The sequence below is a fragment of the Calliphora vicina genome, chromosome 1 (genome assembly GCF_958450345.1).
Source record: "Calliphora vicina chromosome 1, idCalVici1.1, whole genome shotgun sequence".
Taxonomy (NCBI): Eukaryota; Metazoa; Arthropoda; class Insecta; order Diptera; family Calliphoridae; genus Calliphora; species Calliphora vicina.
In genome coordinates, this window is record NC_088780.1 from 142,413,108 (window position 1) to 142,435,134 (window position 22,027).

General features: G+C 26.4%; 1 protein-coding gene across 2 annotated transcripts in view; it reads left to right on the forward strand.

Moving 5' to 3' along the window:
* The window catches only part of Gasp (Chitin binding Peritrophin-A domain-containing protein Gasp), a 45,277-nt gene that overhangs the window by 9,335 nt on the left and 13,915 nt on the right, over positions 1-22,027 (forward strand). The window contains exons 2-5 of one of the 2 annotated variants that reach the window (XM_065516010.1): positions 15,712-15,921; positions 16,172-16,360; positions 16,429-16,639; positions 16,977-17,803. In XM_065516010.1, the coding sequence (XP_065372082.1) occupies positions 15,712-15,921; positions 16,172-16,360; positions 16,429-16,639; positions 16,977-17,094 (728 nt within the window). In that variant the 3' untranslated portion in view covers positions 17,095-17,803. Of the gene's footprint in view, positions 1-15,711; positions 15,922-16,171; positions 16,361-16,428; positions 16,640-16,976; positions 17,804-22,027 lie in introns of those variants that run through there. The other variant, XM_065516011.1, reaches the window with a different exon arrangement.

Sequence of the window (22,027 nt, forward strand, 5' to 3'; positions counted from 1 at the left end):
ATCTTGGCATTTAGCTTTAGAGTTGTACAAGTATCTGTGTATTGTGTTGTCTTTTAGTTTATTTATGTATAATAATTTCCTGTTTTGCCAAAGTTTATTATTGAATCTGTGTTAATTATTACATAGTAGTGTTAGCTAGTACTACGTTTTTCTTTTGTTTAAATAAAGAAAATTTAATTAACTTTTTTAAACAAAAAAAACATTAGAAATGTTAATAGATTTGTTTCAAAGCTCAGGAAATGCCTTTAGCTGCACGTTTCTATTAATTATTAGGTGAAAAAGATGTTATATTTACAATTTAGATTAATTGGTTTAATGGTGGATAGCAAAGAAATCTGTTTTAATTTTTTTGTAATAGTTCATTAGATTTAGTTTCCGCAAACGAATTTCTTGGTTGAGGCTACAGAAATTAGTGGTTTATTGCATAACAATAAGCCTCAAACAAAAACTATAAATATCACAATAGATCTATACGATAGAAGAAAAAGTTATTTTTGCTAATAAAAAAGTGTTATTAGAGCTCAATTCATATCCAGTGCAAGTTAACCCTAAACTGGTATTGTGGGGTTAAAATGGACCCCCACCATTTTGTATTATTTAACTTAAAAACTATAAAAAAGTTATGTTATATACAAAATGAATTAATAAAACTATTATTTCTATATAAGAAAATTTTTAATAAAATATAAAAAAAAACTTATTTCAATTATAAATTATATTTAGAACAGTAAATATTTCATTTACGTAACTGGAAATATTGACACCAGTTAAGGATAAAATATGTTATATAGCATTATTTAGGTAATTCTATAATATTTTCAGAATAAAAACCATTAAAGTGAAATTTTCTTAAATTTATTTTGTCCTTTAAAATATATTTATTATAATGATTATATTTTACTTAAATAGGTTTAAAATATATTCGAAAATAATTTCGATATCTGAGTCAGATACACAGATATTCAGAGCACAAATTAATACAAAAAATATGAGACAATTCTCTAGAAACTAATATAAATAATGTTTAAATTTTTGTTTTCCACATGTCAAATGTTTGGCTTCATTCACCTCTCGAAAAATCAGATCATATGAGAATTTTTAAGAAAAGATTTCTCAATTTTCGAACTTTCAGAAAATTTGTATTATTCAAAATTTGTTCTATATTTATAACCATTTATTTTATGATCAAACCCATTGTAGCAAAGTGGTTTTCAATAAATTCAAAACCAATATTACATATTTCATAAAAAAAACCCTTTCATACAGTAGTAGTCCTTCAGATTTCTCTATTGACTAAAAACAAGCCAAAAAAAACACTATATCAATGTTAATTTGCATTAAATTATTTATTAATACAATTTTAATAAAACATAACTCTTAACAAACCACACGCATAGATTATATGAAAAATAATAATTGATTATATATTATTTAACAATGAATTAACATTTGTACACACCTTTGGCTACATAATATAGAGAAATTAATATTTTTAATTAAAAACTGTTTATTTTTTATTATAACAATATAACAAAATACACGCAGAGAAATAATATAGTTGTGCATGTTTATTGTAACCATTTCAATATATTTTCAAATTTTTTAACAATATTATTGTAACAGTAACTATTTATATAATTGTGGTAAACATGATATGGTTAATTTACGATTCACATGATTGTATCAATATATGATTACAGTAAACATGTATAAGTTTGTGACAACCATTTTTATGATGAAGCACTTACCATATTATGTTGCTCTCGGCCTATGGATATCATAATCTCAGAACAACATAGTATGATATAATGATTCATCACAAACATATACTTGTTTACTGTTACCATATATATGATTGATACAATCATGTGAATTAACCATATTATTGTTACCATAATCATATAAATAGTTACTGTAACTATAATATTGTTAAAAAAAACTTGTAAAAATATTGAAATGGTTGCAGTAAACATGCACAACTATATTTTTTCTCTGTGTGTGCATATAGAAACTATCATATTCAAGTGATAGATAGACACAATGGTAGTTCATCAATAAAAAAAAAACTAATGTTTCATATTTTTCAGTTTTTGCATTATTCAATTGTTATAAGCATGTTAGTTAGTATTTCCCCATTTCATGGTGTTACCCTGCATATTATATATGTATATTTAGTACTGTGGGTAGTATATCAATATCAGTTACTGTAGAGTAAAAAGTAACTATAAAATATCTTTGCTACCTTGCAACCTAGCTTGCTTGCCTGCCTGCTTACTTGCAACATGGTATTAAAATCCAATAAATTTTGCAAATAATTGTGTTTACTGACATTTTAACGCTTATTTTTGCTGAAGTGGTTGTTGCTGGTTTTTTTTTTTGTTTTTTTTTTATTATTTCATATTTACTTCATAATATCGTATTTTGTTTTTGTGGTTTTGTCTTGGAATTCCTACAAGTATGTGTTTCTGTGTATTTGTATCTATGACAAATGGTATTTAAATATTTGTAAAACTCTTTGAAATGTCACAAATGTATATTTTAGTGTTATTTTTCTGCATTGTTTGTTATTTTTTCCTTAATACTATTATATGTCAAATATTTTTTGGTTTTCATTTTAACTTATTTCATGGAAATTGAAAAAAAAGAAATCATAGTTTATTTTTTCTTTATTTTTTTTTAATAATAAACTACAATTTTGTAAAGTGTTATGTAAAATGCTTTTCCTGGCTTTTTATATGCCACAAAAAATAGATGAAAAAATTAAAATTTATGACATTTTCATGATACGAACACCTGAGTACGTACTATGAGATTTAAATATGTGGTAGTTTTAAAACTTCAGCTTAAGTATGTCTAAATTGGTTTACAGATCTTAATGTAAAGAAACAAACACCCATATGTAGGGTATAAAATTTGAAAAAAAAAAATAATTTTAACAATTCTTGTTATTAAACAAATAAGTCCATTTATAAATAAGAACTGATGTGATTTTAAGCTATCAAACTAACCAGTTTTTAATATTTAAATTGCTATTTGCTCACTTTGTAACTTTTTTTTACGTTTTGTACAATTTCAAGTTATTCGTTTGTATAATTTATGGATTTAATTTACCCAAACATTTATTAAAACTGACATATACATTGGCACCAAAAACGTGTTAACCAAACAAGACATCAACAAAAATGCCAAAATTTTGTTTACAAATCTATGTAATATTTGTTTTTTTTTATCGAAAAGAAAAAACGAATATACAATTTTAAATTTATTTATTTATCACTCACAGTTGCCTCGTTTGATCACAGCAATATTCTTGTCAATTCCATAATAAAATATTTGTCATAAGCAAAAACTAGTTTATTTAAATGTCATTTAAGTGGCTTTTATTAACAACAAAGCAAACAAATATTTTAAATCAAAAACTATATATTGGTCAATACAAAATGATGACGTTTTTGGAAATATGTACATATGTAGTTTGGTGTTTTTTTTGTCAATTTCGACTTGTTTTAAATATTTCCGTATAACATATTAATATAAGCTAAATTGTATATTATTCTTTTGTATATTTCACTGGAATTTGTTTTCCTAACAGCCAGGAAAGGTCAAAATCAACAAATTTTAAAACAATTTAAATATTTCTGTTAATACTTCCACGAATTAACATATAAATGAACATACATATGGGTATTTTTATTTAATGGCAAATATTTCTAGAATTTTATTGAAGCAGAAAAATATGTTTTAATTAACTAATTAGCAGTGTTACTCAAACATGTTTTAAAACCTGCTAGATTTATTTTTTCAAAAGAAATAAAATTCTAGTAAAAAATGGTGCAAAATAATTTATAGAACTTGTTCAGAACGATTGTAATCAGAAGCAGTTATGCTGTTTTACTAATCCTGTGCGAAATTTAAATTAACTTGTTAGCAAATTTAAATAAATTTGTCCAAAAAAAAAAATCAAATTTAATACAATTTTGTGATAATTTAATCTTTCCTAGGCAAATACTATGTTAAAGATCCCTCTATAGAACTATAGTATTAAAACTAAAATCATCTGGTCCCTAAATCTGAAAAATGGTTATCACATAAATATACTTGTTTAATGTAACCATATATATGGTTGATACAATCATGTGAATCGTAAATTAACCATATTATGGTTACCACAATCATGTAAAAAACCACAATCATCTAAAAAACTAACAATGTTGAAATGGTTACAGCAAACATGCAAAACTATATTTTTTTTCTCTGTGTGAAATACCACTAAAACTTACGAAAAACAACGGCTTGATTTTGCAGTAATACCTAAAGTACAATAAGGGTAGTATTTTAGGTGTAAAAACATTGTGACAGTATTTATAACAATAATTATTTGGCTTTATCACTCGATGTTTCATTGTTTACCATTCTGGCTGGATTTGTCACATTCTTAAAAACTTAACATTATTTCATCGAATTTTTTCGAAAGTCAACAATATTTTGTTACTACACAAATGAAATTTGAAACATTTGTTTCACAAATTCATATCCTAGGTGGTCCACTTTGTGTTCACAATCCAACTTTAATCTAACATTTAAATAACAATTTCCACAATTTATTATACATTTTTTTAATCTATCTTTTTACACAATTTATTTATTTTTTTATATAAATCTTTATTTAATTTGCAAATTAATTGAATAATCATGTACCGTATATTACTTAATATCAGCAAAAACTACAACGTATATTTTTCCAAAACAAAAAACTACAAATTAAGTAAAATTATACAATTTGCCACTATATACTTATTTATATCATACTTAAACAACAAGCAAAAAGAAAAAAATACAATTTTAAATCAATATAAAAATGTTTGCATAAATGCTTAATGAATTGAAAATATAATTGAATGATTTTTCAATAAATTTATAAAAAAATAGAGAAAAACTCTCAATAGAGAACTTAAAAACTCTAAAAATAAAATCAAAACAAGTTAAGCTATATTTTCGCAAATACACTATCTGTCAAGTGTAGTTAGAGAGAGACTGGGGGCTAAAAATCACTTGGGGCAATAATGGTCATTAATCAAATGATTTTTTTACACTTCAAAAAGCTAAATACTAAAATACAACAACTTGTATAAGAAGAGTGAAATGCATAAAAAATGCAAAATAAATTAACACCCATTAAAAGTAGCCAAGCATGGTCATATATATAAAGAAAATAAAAGAAAATGACATAATATTTGAAATACCTATTTCAAGCAGTTTCTCAAGAAACTCTCTCTCTAGGTTTCTCTAAAATAAAATGCGTTTTTCTTATGTTAGCTGCATACAACAATGATTTATCATGCGTCATTTCAAAAAATATACATAACTATAAACTATAAGCTGTACACGGCCTAAACAGAGACCCAGTCCATGGTTCACCGCTCTTAATATACCACAATAATGATCATTAAAAATTGTGTATGTTTTTCATGCATTTGTTGTTGTCGTTGTTGTGCTATTTGGTGTAAAGGTGTCGTGATGTTTTTGACCATTTTCTAGGTTAGTAAGCCGTAATGTTAACGAACTGGTTTGTCTGTGTTTTGATTATTTTTTTTGGGATTTCTGTGAGCATGTGTCAGTCAGTGTTTTCTTTTTTCACTATTTCATTTGGCTTTGAGGCCGAAGAGACTCACAGCCAGTCGAACTGACTTGTTTACATTTATAATTAATATTTTATCTCGTTTGCTGTTTTGCTGCTTTCGTTTTCATTAGAATAAATATTAAGCTTAACTTGAAAAACATAAAAAATAAATTAACAAATAAATCAAGCTAAAAAATTATGCAATGTCTGGCAAAAACAAATTTCATAATATATTTTTTCTTACGAACTAAATAACACGAGTTAAACCCAGCCAAGTTGTTGCAACCACACCCATATTGAAATTTCATTTAGCCGTTTATTTCTTGTTTACCTTTTTTCTTTATGGTTTTCATTTTCTTTTGCAATGTTTTTTATTAGTAATTTTTTAATTTTTCTTTAACTCTTCACTTTATAACTTGTTGTCAGCCTCTTCTTTAGGTGCATGTATTGACTGGTTTTTTTTTCTTGATTTGCTTTCCTATGCTGTCTGGTCAACGACTGTTGGCTGGCTGGCAAAATGGCAGAATATTTATAAAAGGTTTAATCACTTTCAATAAAATAGTTACTTAAGTATTGAAATTTTGATTTATTAAATTTATTATAATTACATGTGTAATACATTCATTTATGACTCACAAGTTTTATATGTTTTTGATTTTTTGAACTTCTAATAGATTTAGCTTTCTGTTAGTGTAAAACACGTTAATGGCAAACATACATAACCGATATTAATGAGATTTAGCCTAAAATATCTTCATTATCCTAAGTAGTTATTTAGTGAAACCCAGCTAAATTGCTTTAATAGAAAATAAGTTATGGACTAAATTTTGGAACAACCTCAAAATTTTAAACATTTTGCAACTAATTTATAGCTTTCAAATGATATAATTATAGCTTTCAAGCTAAAGTTAAATTAAAATTTTAATAATTTTAAAAATTCATTGAAATTTAATTATTATGGATACATTGCAAAGTGTCAAGCATTTTCTGGCTACAGTCGTATTCAGCTCTCTTCTGGTTGTCATAGTGTAAATCCGTGAAAAACTTTTATTTGATACAAATTTTGTCAAAGTTTATTCATAAAGAAATTTGTATTTTATCACTGGTTTTTTAAAAAACAAAATAAAGATTTAATTTGAAAAATTTAAACATTGAATTTTAGTACGGGCATGAGAATTTTAGAAAATTTAAAACTTGAGTTTGGAAGTTCCTTTTTATTAGAAAGTTTTATAAAACATGCAACATTTGCTGATGCGTTTCTTACAAAAATAGTCTAAGATACATGATGATCGGATAATTTAATATTGATTAAATAGATTTTAGTTAAATAACTAGATTCAAGAACCATCGTACGATTAGGTTCAACTTTCTTTGAAATCTTCTTTAACAACTTTAAACTTTCTTTGAAATCTTTGTATCTTCGAGATATGATTAAGCTTTTTTCGATACGTTACTGTCGTTTGCCTTTTGATCTATATATTTAAACATCTAGAGACAATTCGACAAGATAAATTCTTTGGCTTTCAATTGCCTAACTACGGTTAGTTGAGTAAGAGTATCAATTGGATGTGATCAATACATAAGTTTTCGGACGGCTAAGTATTAGTGGTTTATTGGCTAGGAATAGCTAATTAATCTAAGTAAATTTGGTCTAATAACGAGTAGTTATGGGGGATAAGAGTTATGGATGCAATCCGATGAGATAAATTTTTGCAAACGCAATAGGTTAACTACAATATAATAGCAATGACCATAAACTATAATCCGATGCGATAAATGCTTCATTTTATCGGGGAGCAAAGTAAACATGTTCGATTTTCTGATATTTTTTTTGTCCAAATCATATTTGTTTTTATTTCTTATATGAAAAAGTCGGCTGTACCCCATTTTAAAACTTCGTAGTAAATGCCTTACGTGATAGCGATTGCGATCGTACTAGTTTTTTTTTGGAATTATTTTTATGACTTTTATAAAATTTGGAAACATTGAAGGAACACAAATAAATAGTTGCATTTCGAAATACAAAATGTCAAAGGTTCTCTTTCTTTAAACTTGTGGCTAGCACTACAACATCAAATCTTGCCCAATTTCAGCTAACTACAATATTTGTAATTTGTAAAACACAAGAAAATATGTTTAATTATTTAAAAAAATAATGTTTGAAACAAAAATCTTGGTTATTAAGGAGAATCTTAAATAAAAATTAAAGTGAATCTTTAACAACAACTCCTTTTTGGTGCACTAGCGCACACACAAAAAACACACCGCAACTTACTTGTTTGTTTAAACCAGTATTTGCTTAATTTGACCTAAAAAAACAAAGCCAAAGATATTATGTAACAACCACATACCACATTATTTAAAGATGAAACTGGTAGCACAAAGACGAACAAAAAACAAAAAAAAAAAACTTGCAACCAACATAAAGATTCAACTCCTTTTTTGTTTGGAACTGCAGCAACAAAGAGGGACAAAAAACCTGTAAATGAAGCTTGTGATATGTGACACACTTTAAACACTACAGTACTGTGCACTACAGCAACAGCATCACCTCACCTTTTACACAGTATATAACATTCAAACGAGCAAGTATTGCGTGCAATTACTTACTACATGTCAGTATGGATGAGTTTTATTTCTTTTTTTCTGTTTTATCTAAAATAAGTGAAAAAAGTACAGAAATTGCATACGAAAATTCAAATAACCTTGAGTATACTGCAGCTTCTTTTTCAGTTTTTTTTGTTTTGTTTTGAAAGGATGAAGATGTACCTGATGTGTTTCAGTTTTTTTTTTGTATTCCTCTTCAGTTTTATTTTTATTTACAAAAGAAACATGAAAATTAATGTAATTTTATTTCATTTGTTTTTGTCTGTTTTTTTCCATTTTGTCTTTCATAAAACTTAATTGTAATTTGAGTTTCATATGTATGTATGTGAAATGAAAAATGAAAGGAGTTGACCCTGAGTTTGAAGATGACACGATGACGTTGTTTTGCTGTAATGTAAAGCTTTTGCCCATAGTGTTGTAACGATTTCTAATAATTAACAACAATTACCATCACTTTTTCTATTTGTATATACAAAATTGTTCATTTATATTATGCTGCTTCACGTTTGATGTTTTGTGTTGCATGTAACTAACTGTTTGAACAATTTTTATTTGAAAACTCATAACATCATGCTAAGGTAAACACAACAAATATTGTGTCGTGTCGAAAGGTTTATATGAGTATTTTGTCGTGTTTGTAACAATTTCTAGGAAATGCCTAGATTTGTTAGAGTTTCAGCTACAATCAGTTTGTTAGATATTTTTGTGGATGATGACAATTGTAAAAAATTTTTTTTTTTTTGTGTTAATGTGAAGATTTTAATTTGAGGTCTCTAGTGAATTTAATAATGTGACTCCTTCACATCAGTATACATTTTGTTTAACTCGCAATAGTACTAAGCATTCATAAAGTCATTGCTTAGAAGTACAATATTAAAAGAAAGAGTATAAAAAATTCGTTTAGTACGTTATATTTTACATAACCTTTGCTCTTTTTTATTGTCATTTAATAAGTTGCACTTACGAGTACATTGTGTTTTTTAATTACTTACTTTACCATATTAGTTCTTTCTTTTGTACCTATTATACTTACTTTATTATAATAGTTTTCTTCATAATTAACTTGGGCTGCCATAACAATCCTGACAAACACTAATTGTTAGCCATATACATACGCTAGTACAGACAATACAACTAATTAAAATTTTCCAGTAATAAATAATGAAAAAGTGTTAAAAAAACTTAAGAGGTAATTATCAACACCTTCAAACAATAAATAAGTACATTCATTAGACACCACTTTGCGCGCGGAAACATTTATGAAATCAAACATATTTACAACATGATGTAAAGTTTTTGAACTCGGAAATAAACATTAATTCTTTACTTTTCAAAACTTTTTCCAATAATTGTTATTTAAACATATATATTAATTCCTGTTGTTCATATAAGGAGCATAGGGCCGTTATTTAAACATATACAGTCTTAATAAAAATATACAGTAAAACCTTGATAATCCGGACATCGTAAATCCGGATTATTCGGTAATCCGGACATCGTAAATCCGGATTATTCGGTAATCCGGACATCAGTTTTCATTACATTGTGTACTCAATAATCCGGATTGATTGTATCTTTATAACTTTATAATCCGGATTGCATACAAACTGTAGTGTTAATCTCTATTAATTTTTACTCCAAAAACATAGTTTTTTTTCTGTAGTAGTGTTAATCTCTATTAATGTTTACTCCAAAAACTTATTTTTTTTTTCTGCTGCAAAATCAAACTATTTTCTCCGCAATTCCATGTTTTTTTTCTAAATCATAGAAAAGTTCAATACAAGACTTTTCTTTTTTGTTTTTTCTTCTGCAAAATATTTTTAAATTTATATTCGGTAGACCGGATACTTTGATAACCTGGATTAGGGTTATTCGGATTATCAAGGTTTTACTGTATAGATAAATACTGTTTAGTTTCTAAGCAGTTTCCTCTGCCTTTAGGGTATTTTACTTGAAGCTATATATTTTATTGTTTAGTGACATTTATCTCTGTGCATAGTTAAATTATTGTCATTTGTATTTACCAAAACCAAAATAAACTAAAGTGAACCAAAAAAAAAATTTAAATAAGTTCAAAATTGTATAGCATTTCATCAATAGCAATTGACTTTCACTTTTGTTATTTGTTGCTATTTTACAAAGTTTTTTTCGGTTTTTGTATGATATGGATGTTGTAAGTGGAGCACGTTTAGATAGATTGCAATTGCTGTCGTATTTTCAATTATTGCCACACACACTCACAACTATCGTTTCCAACATCAGCAGCTACAATAGCATTTACATAATATTGAAATTTACCTTACCAACAATATATTTATATGTTTGTATTTGATGTTAGATATAAAGAAAATAAATTGAAATTGTGCAAAATCTTTAGATAAGATTGATAAATTTATTTATTTAATTTAAGCGTTGCCTTTGGGAAACATATTCAGAAGAATTGTTATACCCATTGGTATTCCATATACATATATAATATTGTTAGAATAGGTATAGAGGGAAGTGTTGAAATTTAAGATTAAATCTTTTAGAACTAAGAGGAATATAAAAAAGTTATAAATCAAGCATTGGATAAATTTATTGATCAGTATTTTCAAGAGATCTAATTAAAAATTATCAGCTTAGAATAAGCAAAGTATATTGTTAATATAATAGAAAATATTAAGATTATAAATATCTTTTTATAAGATTTTTTTAAAAACGATTTTTTTGTAGAAACACAGTTTCCTTGGTAAAAACATTATATGACAATTCCATATTTACACAATAGCATTTTAACCCATTACACTTAAGTACTTACCATAAACGCTTACACCGTTCGCATAAATTGGAGCCAATTAAACCCTAATTTCTCAGAGATCAAATGAAAACATTCGTTCGAAAGCGAAAAACATGTTATGATGCTTCGCGAATTCGAATCTTTTACCGAAATTTGCAGACCATTTCAATGGCAAACTTGTTGGTATTTTTTACCAAAAGATGTATTAGTAAATTGTTTTTACGAATCGAATCGTTTTTTACGAAGTCATAAAATTATTCAAATTTAGTGTCATTAGATCGGGAATTTTAAACTTCTTGATACCGTTTTGTTAATTAATTTTAAAAGTACCACAAAAAGTACAAAATGTTAAAAAAGGATCAGTAAATTGTTTTTTTTTCGATTCGAATCGTTTTTTCTGTTTGCGAATTTTTGATACTTTTTAAAAACAAAAAAGTACCACAAAAAGTACCTAAACTTAAAAAAACTCTAAAGGCTTTAAAAAAGTTCGCAAATTTTTCTTTGAATTAAATTTTAAAACATAGAAAAATATGAAACATTTTAGCATAGAATAGTTTTAAAATTTTCTATTAAATTATATGTTTAATTAGCGTTAGCGACTTTTTAAAACTTCTGTGATTCACTATTTCTTAAAATATTTTTTGTCCAAGTACTTTGACTAAAAGTTTACTCAATTTTAAACAACGAAAACAGTATATCTTACTCAAATTGTTTTTGTTTTGAAACTAAAAATTAACTAATGATTAAACCTGTCAATCAAACAATTTTAGAGAGGATTTTTAGAAATGTTAGCAACATTTTAAATAAAACGTTTAAAACTGATCGTAATGATCATATGGCTTTTAAACTAAAATGCAATAAATAAAAACAGTTGATGGAAGAGAAAGGATTTGTCTAAGAACAACTATCACATTATATTTTTTTTAGCGTTAACATTGTGTATGATAGAAGAATTTTGATATGTTTTTCTCCATTTATTTATTTTATACATTTGGGTTTTTGTAAATTTTACTTTATTTTTGCAGCTGAGAAAAATACAAAATTAATAAATTCCATTACAAGAGTGCATGATTCAAAGCCCCTTTTACTTTATAAAATTTTTTGTTGAAATTTTAATTTTCTCAACTTCATGGGTAGTTAAACGCCATAGAGGCGATTCAATATTTCGCTTGTTTTGTGTTTTATTGCCCTGAAAATATGCTTGAAATGTTACTTTTATTTTCATCAATTTCATGGTTCACCCAACAATGTCTGGCTGGCAAAAATTTCTCTAAAGTATGTAATTAAATTTTATTTGTTTACTTTCAAATTACTATAATTAAAACGTTTAACAAAGTCATTAAAAAATGTTTGCAAATATTAAAGATAGCAAGAAAAATAATATTGTATTTCTAATTAATATTAAATTTGTGCTGTAAATATGACTAAACAATACACATTAATTTGAAAATGGAAATAGAAAAAAACAAAAAAAAAAACGAAAAAACAATTTGCTAAGTTTACTCTTTGCTGCACGTTCAAAGTCTTTTGGTCATTAACGTACAACAGATACAAACAAATCAATGTGTTTTTATTTATTTATTTCTTTCTTTTTGTTGTATTTTCAATAGTTATTGTGGTATCAAAGACTTTTAAAAATAATGCTCGGTTGTATAACTAACATTGGCCGGCAATAATTATAAAATAACGGTCGTTGCCATTTGCACTTGCCACATAGTGGTATTTAGTGCACTTTAATACATGAGGTAGCTACATATACGAGTGTTTGCTACTTGAACTCGTTTATACTAGTGTTGGTATTACAACAACCATCAATTTTATTTATACCATATCATTTTGAAAGACTAAACATCAATTTTTCATAGCACTTTGTTGTTTTAAAATTTACATCATGTTGTGTTGTATTGTGTCTATTTTGCATTAATTTTAACACAACACTTTAGTAATTATTTTTGAATTTTTTGTTTTAATTTAACACACCAAACAAACAAAAACAAAACACTTTGTATATTATCATTCAGTTTTCATGATGCAATATTAAAATTGTTTGCAAATAAATTTATTAAAGGTGTAACTAAATTGATTTAATTTGTTTGTGGTTGTTTGCTGTTTCATAGCTAAACAAAAAAAAGTTTAAAAATGTAATTGAAAAAAAAAACACAACACAACTATCAAGGACTTTAACAAACTGTATTTACAATTTAAGTACATTTTAGTAACAGCTGTTGTTGTTGCTGTTATATTATACTAACGAATTTGAAAATTCAACCATAAAAGGGATTTGTTTGTAATACAGTGTTTACCTCATTTTTGTGGTTGTGCAATTAGATTATCACACAGTTTTCCTAAATTTCACTCAATGTTTTTGTCAGATAATTTAACTAACACCACTACAGGTTAAACATAAAAACGAAAGTTTTTAACAAAATGAACAAAACTGAAAGGAAAAGTAAACAAAAATATAAATAAAAAAAATATTAAATTTCTAATAGTATTTTACTTATGAATTTATTAAACATTTTAAGGCCCTTAGACATTTTACGGTGGTTTATCTCAGTTTGTTAACTTTAACAGTGTTGAAAATGTATAGCATATTTTAGGCTGTACATTTTAAGGCCCTCAGTCATTTTACAGTGGTTCTCATCTCTGTTTATTAACTTTAGCATAGAGTGCTCAAAATGTATTGCATATTTTAAGCTGTTATTTAATTCACATGTATGTATGTTCGTAAGTGTGGGTGGGTGTTGTGAGAGTGTTTTATTTTAAAACTGGATCTCTGTTTGGCTGTAAATATGTTTGTAGCAGTAGTAGTAATTTAGTTAGTTGCAAAATTTTGTGGTTTATATTGTTGTTGCTACTTTTACTTGGTTTTGTTGTGATTTGTTTATATTTAAAGTTGTTGTTAAATATTATACAAACACTTTTTGACTTGCTCACGTACTTTATTGTGGTTTATTTGTGATAGTTTTTTGTGTTAAATTGTTATTTATTTTTATGTATTTTTTTTTTTTGAAAACCTTAAAATTAATTTAGTAAAACAACTTAATGTTTTGAATGATTTTTTATAAACGTTGTATAAACGAAATAAATCTTTACAATACCTTTAATACCCAATGGATCCATATGATTTTCCAAAAACCAGTTCAAATTGTAAAATCTGTTATAATAAACGGTGAGGAATTAATATTGAGGAGATAATAACTTAGTTAGTTTTGGATTATTTACAAATAGGGAACTCAATTCCCTTTCCAGTTTTATTGAAAACTTATGAATATATTGATTAAATTGCTACGAAATATAAGTGCTTGTCAATAACATACATCTTATATTTATTGCACTTTTAAAATATTTTTTTAAATTTTAAATAAGCTATAGTTTAATTAAATTAAAATCATTTACTTCACTATCACTAGCAATTCCAAAAAATATTATGTAATATGAAATCATAAAACCTACAAAATATTCTATCATATAAAGGTACTTATTACACTAGTTTACAAGGTTTTTATGCAGAAAAAGAAAATATGTATTTAAATAACTGCCGTACTTAGCCTTTCTCAAAAACATGTGTTTCATTCAAAAAACAAAAAAAAATATTTTTTTTTGTAAACTTGTGTTATTATCACAGAAATATAAATATATGCAGATTTACATTACCAAACAAACGATTTTATTTATGAAAACTTAAATGCACAAAAACAACTGTAAAATTTACCAAACCATAAATGTAAATATACTGTAAAGGATTGTGTAACTTTTATAATCGATATTAGTTGTTGATATTGTTGCTGTTTGCTGTAGTTGTTGTTGTTGTGATTTAATTGTTGTTTTTGTTGCTGTCATTGTAAATGACTAGAGCGCGTAACATGATATTCAAAAATGATATGCCTATTTAATATTGTAAATATTGGCTACTTAAAAAGCAGTGTCAAAATGTTGTTTATATAATTTCAATTTCATGAATTATAAAAGTTTGAGTTTATGTACATTCATACATATATATGTATGTATGTTATATTATACGTTTACAGAACATTGTGTTTTATTAATTTGTAAATAGTTTGTCTATTTATTGCTTTTATAGTTGTCAGTTACTATTGGTTTTTATTCTCTTTAAACATGTTTATTTAAAGTTATTTGCTGTCATAGTATATAACTTTAAACTAGCAAGAGTATTAAATAAAAGTAACGGTATGTAACACTAACTAGCAAATAGTATGATTTAATTTAAAATATTGTTCTTAATACAGCAATTTAAATCTTGTCTATGCAAGTTATTTTAATTATACTACACATAACCATAACATTAATTTGAATAAAAACCAGTGCCTACATTTAGGCCTTTATAATATTCTTTTGTTAGCAAAAAAAAAAAATGTAGCGCTTAAAATCTCTTTGGTTGCCGTTTTTATTATTTTTATTATATGTACTTATTTTCATTTTCATTTATATGCATATGTTTTTTGTTTAATAATTTTTTATTATTCCTGCTTTATAATTGTGAGCTGTTAATTAATTGTATGCTGTTTTCACAGTTTATAATATAATTTTTAATTAGTTTTGACACATGTGTTGGTTTTTATTTTTATTTTAATTTTTATCTCTTACTCCTTTATGATTTGTTGATTTAATTTTAATTTGTTTGCATTTATTTTGCCATAAATAATATTTATTAATAATTTATATTTCATTTAATTTTTTTTAGCTGTTGCCCAGGACTCATTTAAATGTCCCGATGATTTTGGTTTCTATCCCCATGACATATCCTGTGATAAATATTGGAAATGTGACAACAATGTTGCTGAATTGAAGACCTGCGGTAATGGTTTGGCTTTCGATTCCTCTGATCCAAAATACTTAACTGAAAACTGTGACTACTTGCACAATGTTGATTGTGGCGAGCGTACACAATTGGGTAAGTTGTTAAATTCTACAAAAAAACTCATTGAAAACTTAAGGGAACTTTTAAGACTGCTCAAGTTTATCTAGACTGAATTAAAAATACATAAAGATTCTTTGAAACAATGTAAAAGTACGTCATCTGTATTTTTGATTTGAAATTATGGAATGATTTACAGAAACAGTATAAAAGTTCGTGAAGTGTTGAATTAATACACTAATATGAAAGCGAAGAAATTTTTAATTTTAAATGAATTTTCTTACAGAACCACCAATTTCTACACCCCATTGTTCCCGTTTATATGGTATTTTCCCCGATGAGAACAAATGTGATGTCTTCTGGAACTGTTGGAACGGTGAACCCTCTAGATATCAATGCTCTCCCGGTTTAGCTTACGATCGCGATGCCCGTGTCTGTATGTGGGCCGATCAAGTTCCCGAATGTAGAAACGAAGGTAATTTCAGAAATGAAAAATATTACTTTAAAAACTTTCAATTAAATATCATACTTTTAATGTTACAGAAGTTGCCAATGGTTTCGCTTGTCCCGCTGCCGGTGAATTGGCCAATGCTGGTTCTTTCTCCAGACATGCCCATCCCGAAGATTGCCGTAAATACTACATTTGCTTGGAAGGTGTTGCCCGTGAATATGGTTGCCCCATTGGTACTGTATTCAAGATTGGTGATGGTGATGGTACTGGTAACTGTGAAGATCCCGAAGATGTTCCCGGCTGGTAAGTGATACATTCCTTTTTTTGTAATATACTTATTAAGGTGTTGGTAGCTTTAAAGCCTCTACAGCAAATTTATGATTTGAGCATATAGCAATATATTGTTCTAGCAATTTGTATTTTATATTCGTTTTCTGTAAAAAAAATATCAGCTGCTTGTTTCTTTATTATTTTCAAACTGCTTGTGAAATTGAATACCTAAACCCACAATTTTTTGCCTTTTTATGTTAAGAAATCACCTTTGAACTAAAAAATATAAAAAAAACCATTAAAAAGAATAGAATTATCAACCTTACATATCCTAAACCGCTCACATAAAAAAAATCCCTTTACATTACAGTGAAGACTACTACGGCGATTTGGATTTGAAGAGCATCCGTAAAAGTGAACTTTTAGCTGGTCTGAATAGTGAAGGTCGCAACAAGAACAAAGCCAAAGCTGCCCCCTCCTCCTCATAAACTCATTCATTATAACTCTACCACTACATAAACAAACAAATACAAACCAATACACCAACACAACATACAAACAAACAAACATCCACACAACACTCTCTCAATTTACACGTACCACCAACCAACACACTCTCAATACAAATTTACAAATTTACGTGTATTTTAAAGTAACCAACAAGTTTTTTTATACACTTTTATACTAAAACAAGAACAAAAACAACAAAACAACTACAACAAAAATACTATCCTTATAAAATACTCCTGTAAAAATATTGAAATTTTTCAAAAAATTTTAAAAAAAATTGTTTGTGTACGTTTTTCTGAAAGAAGAAAAAATTATTTTATTTAAAAGAAAAAAAGAAAAAAATTTATAACTTTTGTTTTGTATTTCTCTGTATGAGCTTTATTTGGTTTAATTTATATAACTTTTTGTTTTGTTTTTAATGTTTCAAAATTCTATATTATTTTGTTTGTTTGTTTTTGTTTGTCTTTATTTAGAAAAAGAAAAAAGTTAAGCCATCAGAGAAAAAACTAAAAAAATAACTTAATATTTTTTTTTTTATAATCAAACAGCTGAGTGAACAATTGAGTAAATTTATCAAAATTTTTATATAAAAATGTCGTAAATACTTACTTTTAGACATTTCTTTAAATTTAAGTGATTTTTGATTTTAAGTTTATAATTTTATTAAAAAAAAAAAATAAAAAATAATTACGAAAAAAATATAAAAAAATAATTTAAAAAATACAAAAAAATTTAGTTTGATTTTTTTCCTCTATCTTTAACATTTTACTAATTTTCAGAAATTTCGATACAATTAACAACTTATTACAGACATTCATCATACATTCATCTCATATTTAACATAAATCCTTAACATCCTTTTGAATATTAATCTAGGATCAGGTCTAGTCGTGAGCCCAGTTATTTGTTATCAAACATTTAATGGGAAATTTTTATTAACAGTAAAAGTTTCGAACATTTTTCTAAAGTGTATTTGATATAATTTCTGAGTTCTAAATTTGTCATAAGGGTTTGTAGGAAAAATACGTGCATGATCACAATTCGTAGGAAATCCATATGCAAAACCATATTCATATAACAAAAAACCCGCTCAATATGAGCATATTGTATTAACAATTTAATAGAAATTTAAAATCCTGGATATTTTCTGGTACAAGAACTTTATGGTCTGAACTTTGAAGCCTTTTTGTACTTCATCAAATATTTTTTGTACATAAAGATTTGAACTAGTGCAATTACCATCGTTGTTTCTAAAATGCACTGTTTGCTTCCAATTCCTTGGAGTTTTTATTTGTGATATTTTACTTTTCCAATTCAGTAGCGTTCCGGATTTTAATTCAAAAGATATTCTTTCCATGAATAAGATTTAAGAAGATCTATTAAGAATGACTCATCATGCATAATAGGTGTCATGGGAAATTCTAAGATTGTTTTTCTTGTGGTGACTTATACTATAAATAATCTAGTGTGTAAACTTGATAAAATCAATAACTTTTAACAGCTCTGCAACATCGCCAGAATCAGTGATTGTGGGATGTATTTTTAAATTCGTATAAGTCTTTCAGTCAAAATAGATTATAATTTATATTTAGATTGTTTGTTATTATTTTGAAGATCGTTGTAGCTCAGTTGCATATACATTTACATTTCCTACGTCTTTAGTAGTGACAAGGTTTTCGATTCTAATTTGAGTTTCATAATTGCCATATACTGATGAGTTAATGCAAATTCGATATGAAAAGTTTTCAATGTGGTTATTGTAATAAACTATTCTATTTTCATTGAGGTAGTTTTGTCCAAATTTGTGTTTATATCAGGGACCGCTATATACTGTGATATGCCAATAAATTCGTATTGACGTGCTCTTTCAGAAACTACGGTGATATTAAAAAAATGATCTCAACTCCAGAGTTAACAGTTATTTTTCAATAAAAGTCCACATGATAATCTTAAAAAAATAGTTTTAAATAGCCGTCATAAAATATAGTGATTTGAGAAGTTTTATTTTTCCTGTCAGAAAAAAAACTCAATTCAGGAGTTTTATTTTTTCCGTCATAAAATAAAAGTTATTTGAGGAGTTTTATTTTTCCCGTCAGAAAATAAAACTCTTTTCGTTTATTTTATACTTTTTTCAGTATCTTTCTTTATTGAGTCTCTCTGATATAATATTTGTAGTAATTTATTTGTTTAAGAAGAAAAACAACAACAATTTGATAACAGGAATCAAACAATAACAAATTAAAATCCCACTTGATTTTATTTTAAATACAATTTATTCAATTGGCATTTCTAAATGGCTGGTCCGAAGTACCTTCGACATGTAAAATTTTTAAACACGTGTCATTTTTTTGTTTCCCATCCGATTTCAAAGAATTTTATATTTTTGGATAGCGCTAGGCTAGGTCTTGAAAAAACATGCTTGCCCGTACTATTTGTCTCTTATAATTTCCTAGTTATAGGCATTTCAAAATTGAAATTCTAAAATTTTGCCATACCTTGGTCCGCTTTTTTAAAAATATAGGGCGCACTTTTAGACCGAATTTAGTTAGACAACTAAATTACCAATAACATACAAAAGATTTCAGAGCAATGTCGATTACGAATCCAAAAATAACCGATTTTCAATTTAAAAATTCCAAAAATAGTATATTTTTGCTGTTTTTTGGACAAAAAGGTGACTTAACTCTTTTTTTTATTAAAAAACAACTTTCTTTAAGAATATATAACAATTTTATGTTTTTCTATAAAGCTTCTTCGGAGAACATTTTGGTATAAAAAACATGTGATATTTTTCGAAAATGTTTGCCCTACGCCCTTTGGAAATTGACCTATTTTTTTATCAAAATTTCAAATTTGGGTCACATGTTCTAAAATCCCAAAGCTGGGATTAGAAAGCGGAAAGCAGCTTTGTAAACCCTAATGTGTTTCCTATTTATCCCTTAAGTATTTTCCCAGCCCCGTAGGAAATGTGGACCCTATAGGCAAAATTGTAAAAAATACAATTTTTGGGATTTTCGCTCCAATTTTTAGGAATTGTGGGATTCCATTTAACCTTTTGACAAGGTTTCTTACACAATGTTATTTAGAATAAGATACTTAAAAAACGCTGAAAATTTATTGAGTTTCGTTAATAAATAAAGATTTTATTCATTCTAAAACTAAAATTTATATCAAAATTTTAATAGGATTGCAAATATTAGGCACAATTGGATCCACAATTATTCCGAACAAATTGGTTTTGTTTAGATAAGTTAATTTTTGGTCTTACAGAAAAAATGTTAAGTCAATATCTCCGTCCTTCAAAAATATTGTACTTTTTCCTACTAAAAAAATTTTATAAATTTTCTTAATGTGACTAAGTCAAAACCAATGATTTGTGTTGAATAAAATATTAAGAAAATTTCGCGAATACTCCTTGGCTACGCCCAATTCAAATTTTATCCCGATCGGACCAGCCGTTTAGAAATGCCAGATTTATTTCCAAAAAATTTCGATTCTGCCCCACTGTGCAATGCAATGTGCTTTACAAATTGTAAAGCACCTTCCAGGCGCAAGCATTAGGTGTCAATTTACATAAAATGAGTTTTATTTTCTGACGGAAAAAATAAAACTCCTCAATTGAGTTTTTTTCTGATGGGAAAAATAAAACTCCTCAAACGAATTTTTTTATAATGGATATTTAAGACACTTTTTTTAAGAGTTTCATTCTTTTAATTTGTACGTTGAATAATAACTGTTTTAGATGGATTTTTATTTTTAAAGTCTCAAAATAACTTTTATAAAATACGTTTTTGATATCAATTATAACCATTATTGTACCTGGTTTATATAAACATTGTTTTTTTTCAATTTTAACTTGAAAATAAATTTATTCGACTATTCGAATAATTGACAATTATTAATGAAATAAGTTTTTATTCTAAATTGAAAAATGTTATTCATTTGAATAAAAAGTTTAACTATTGCTCGATTTTACGAATAATATTTATTCGAATGATAAGCCTATTTCGAAGTCTTTCCATCTTAGCAGTAAAATGTGAGGACATCAGAACCCTGTTATGTGATTTCTTGACCAATTTTCAACAACAAAACATATATCAAGACCACATTACAAAAAGTATTGCGAGAAGTGATTTACGACGTTATGGTTCGGTAAGAAAATACATACATAAAAAAAACTAAATATGTTATAATTTGCTAATCATTTTCAAGGTTTTTTCATTCATATAATAAAAACTTCGAGGTTAAATATATTTTAACATTCTATACACATACAAAATAAATCTCTAGCACCAAAGACCTCTTCCTAAAAAGTGAATAAATGAAAACAAACTAAAGCAACTCTTTAACTGAACTGAAGTACTTTCTTATGTAAAACAAAAACCAACAAAAAAAAAGTAAAGTTTATTTCTAAAGAAATGCGGGTCCTTGGTAGTTTCAAGTTAATAGTTTCACAGTGACTCTTGTATTTGTATTATAAAATACAACTACAATTATATAAACACATACTTACTTCATACATTTATACAATGCGCTCTCTTTTAAATTCTCACACGCATACACAAAAACAAATACATCCGTACTTTACGTTGCCATTAAAATGATGACTTTTTTCCTACTTCTTGTGTATGGATTTATAACTCTAAGGATATCTGTGGATGTGAGGGTTTATTTGTGTAAATGTGTTTGTCTATTTCTGTGTAAAGTAGTATTATAAAACAAGCAAATGGAATAAAGTAAGCTTATCCAATTAAAACTTGTTTGAATTAAATAAACACATCTTTAGAGATCTTAACATGAAGATGTAAAAACAAAATAGAAAATAACACAGAATAAATAAAGTTTTATTTTCTACATTTTATTTTATAAAACTAAACATCTTTATATTTTGTTTCAGTGTTTTTTTTCTCT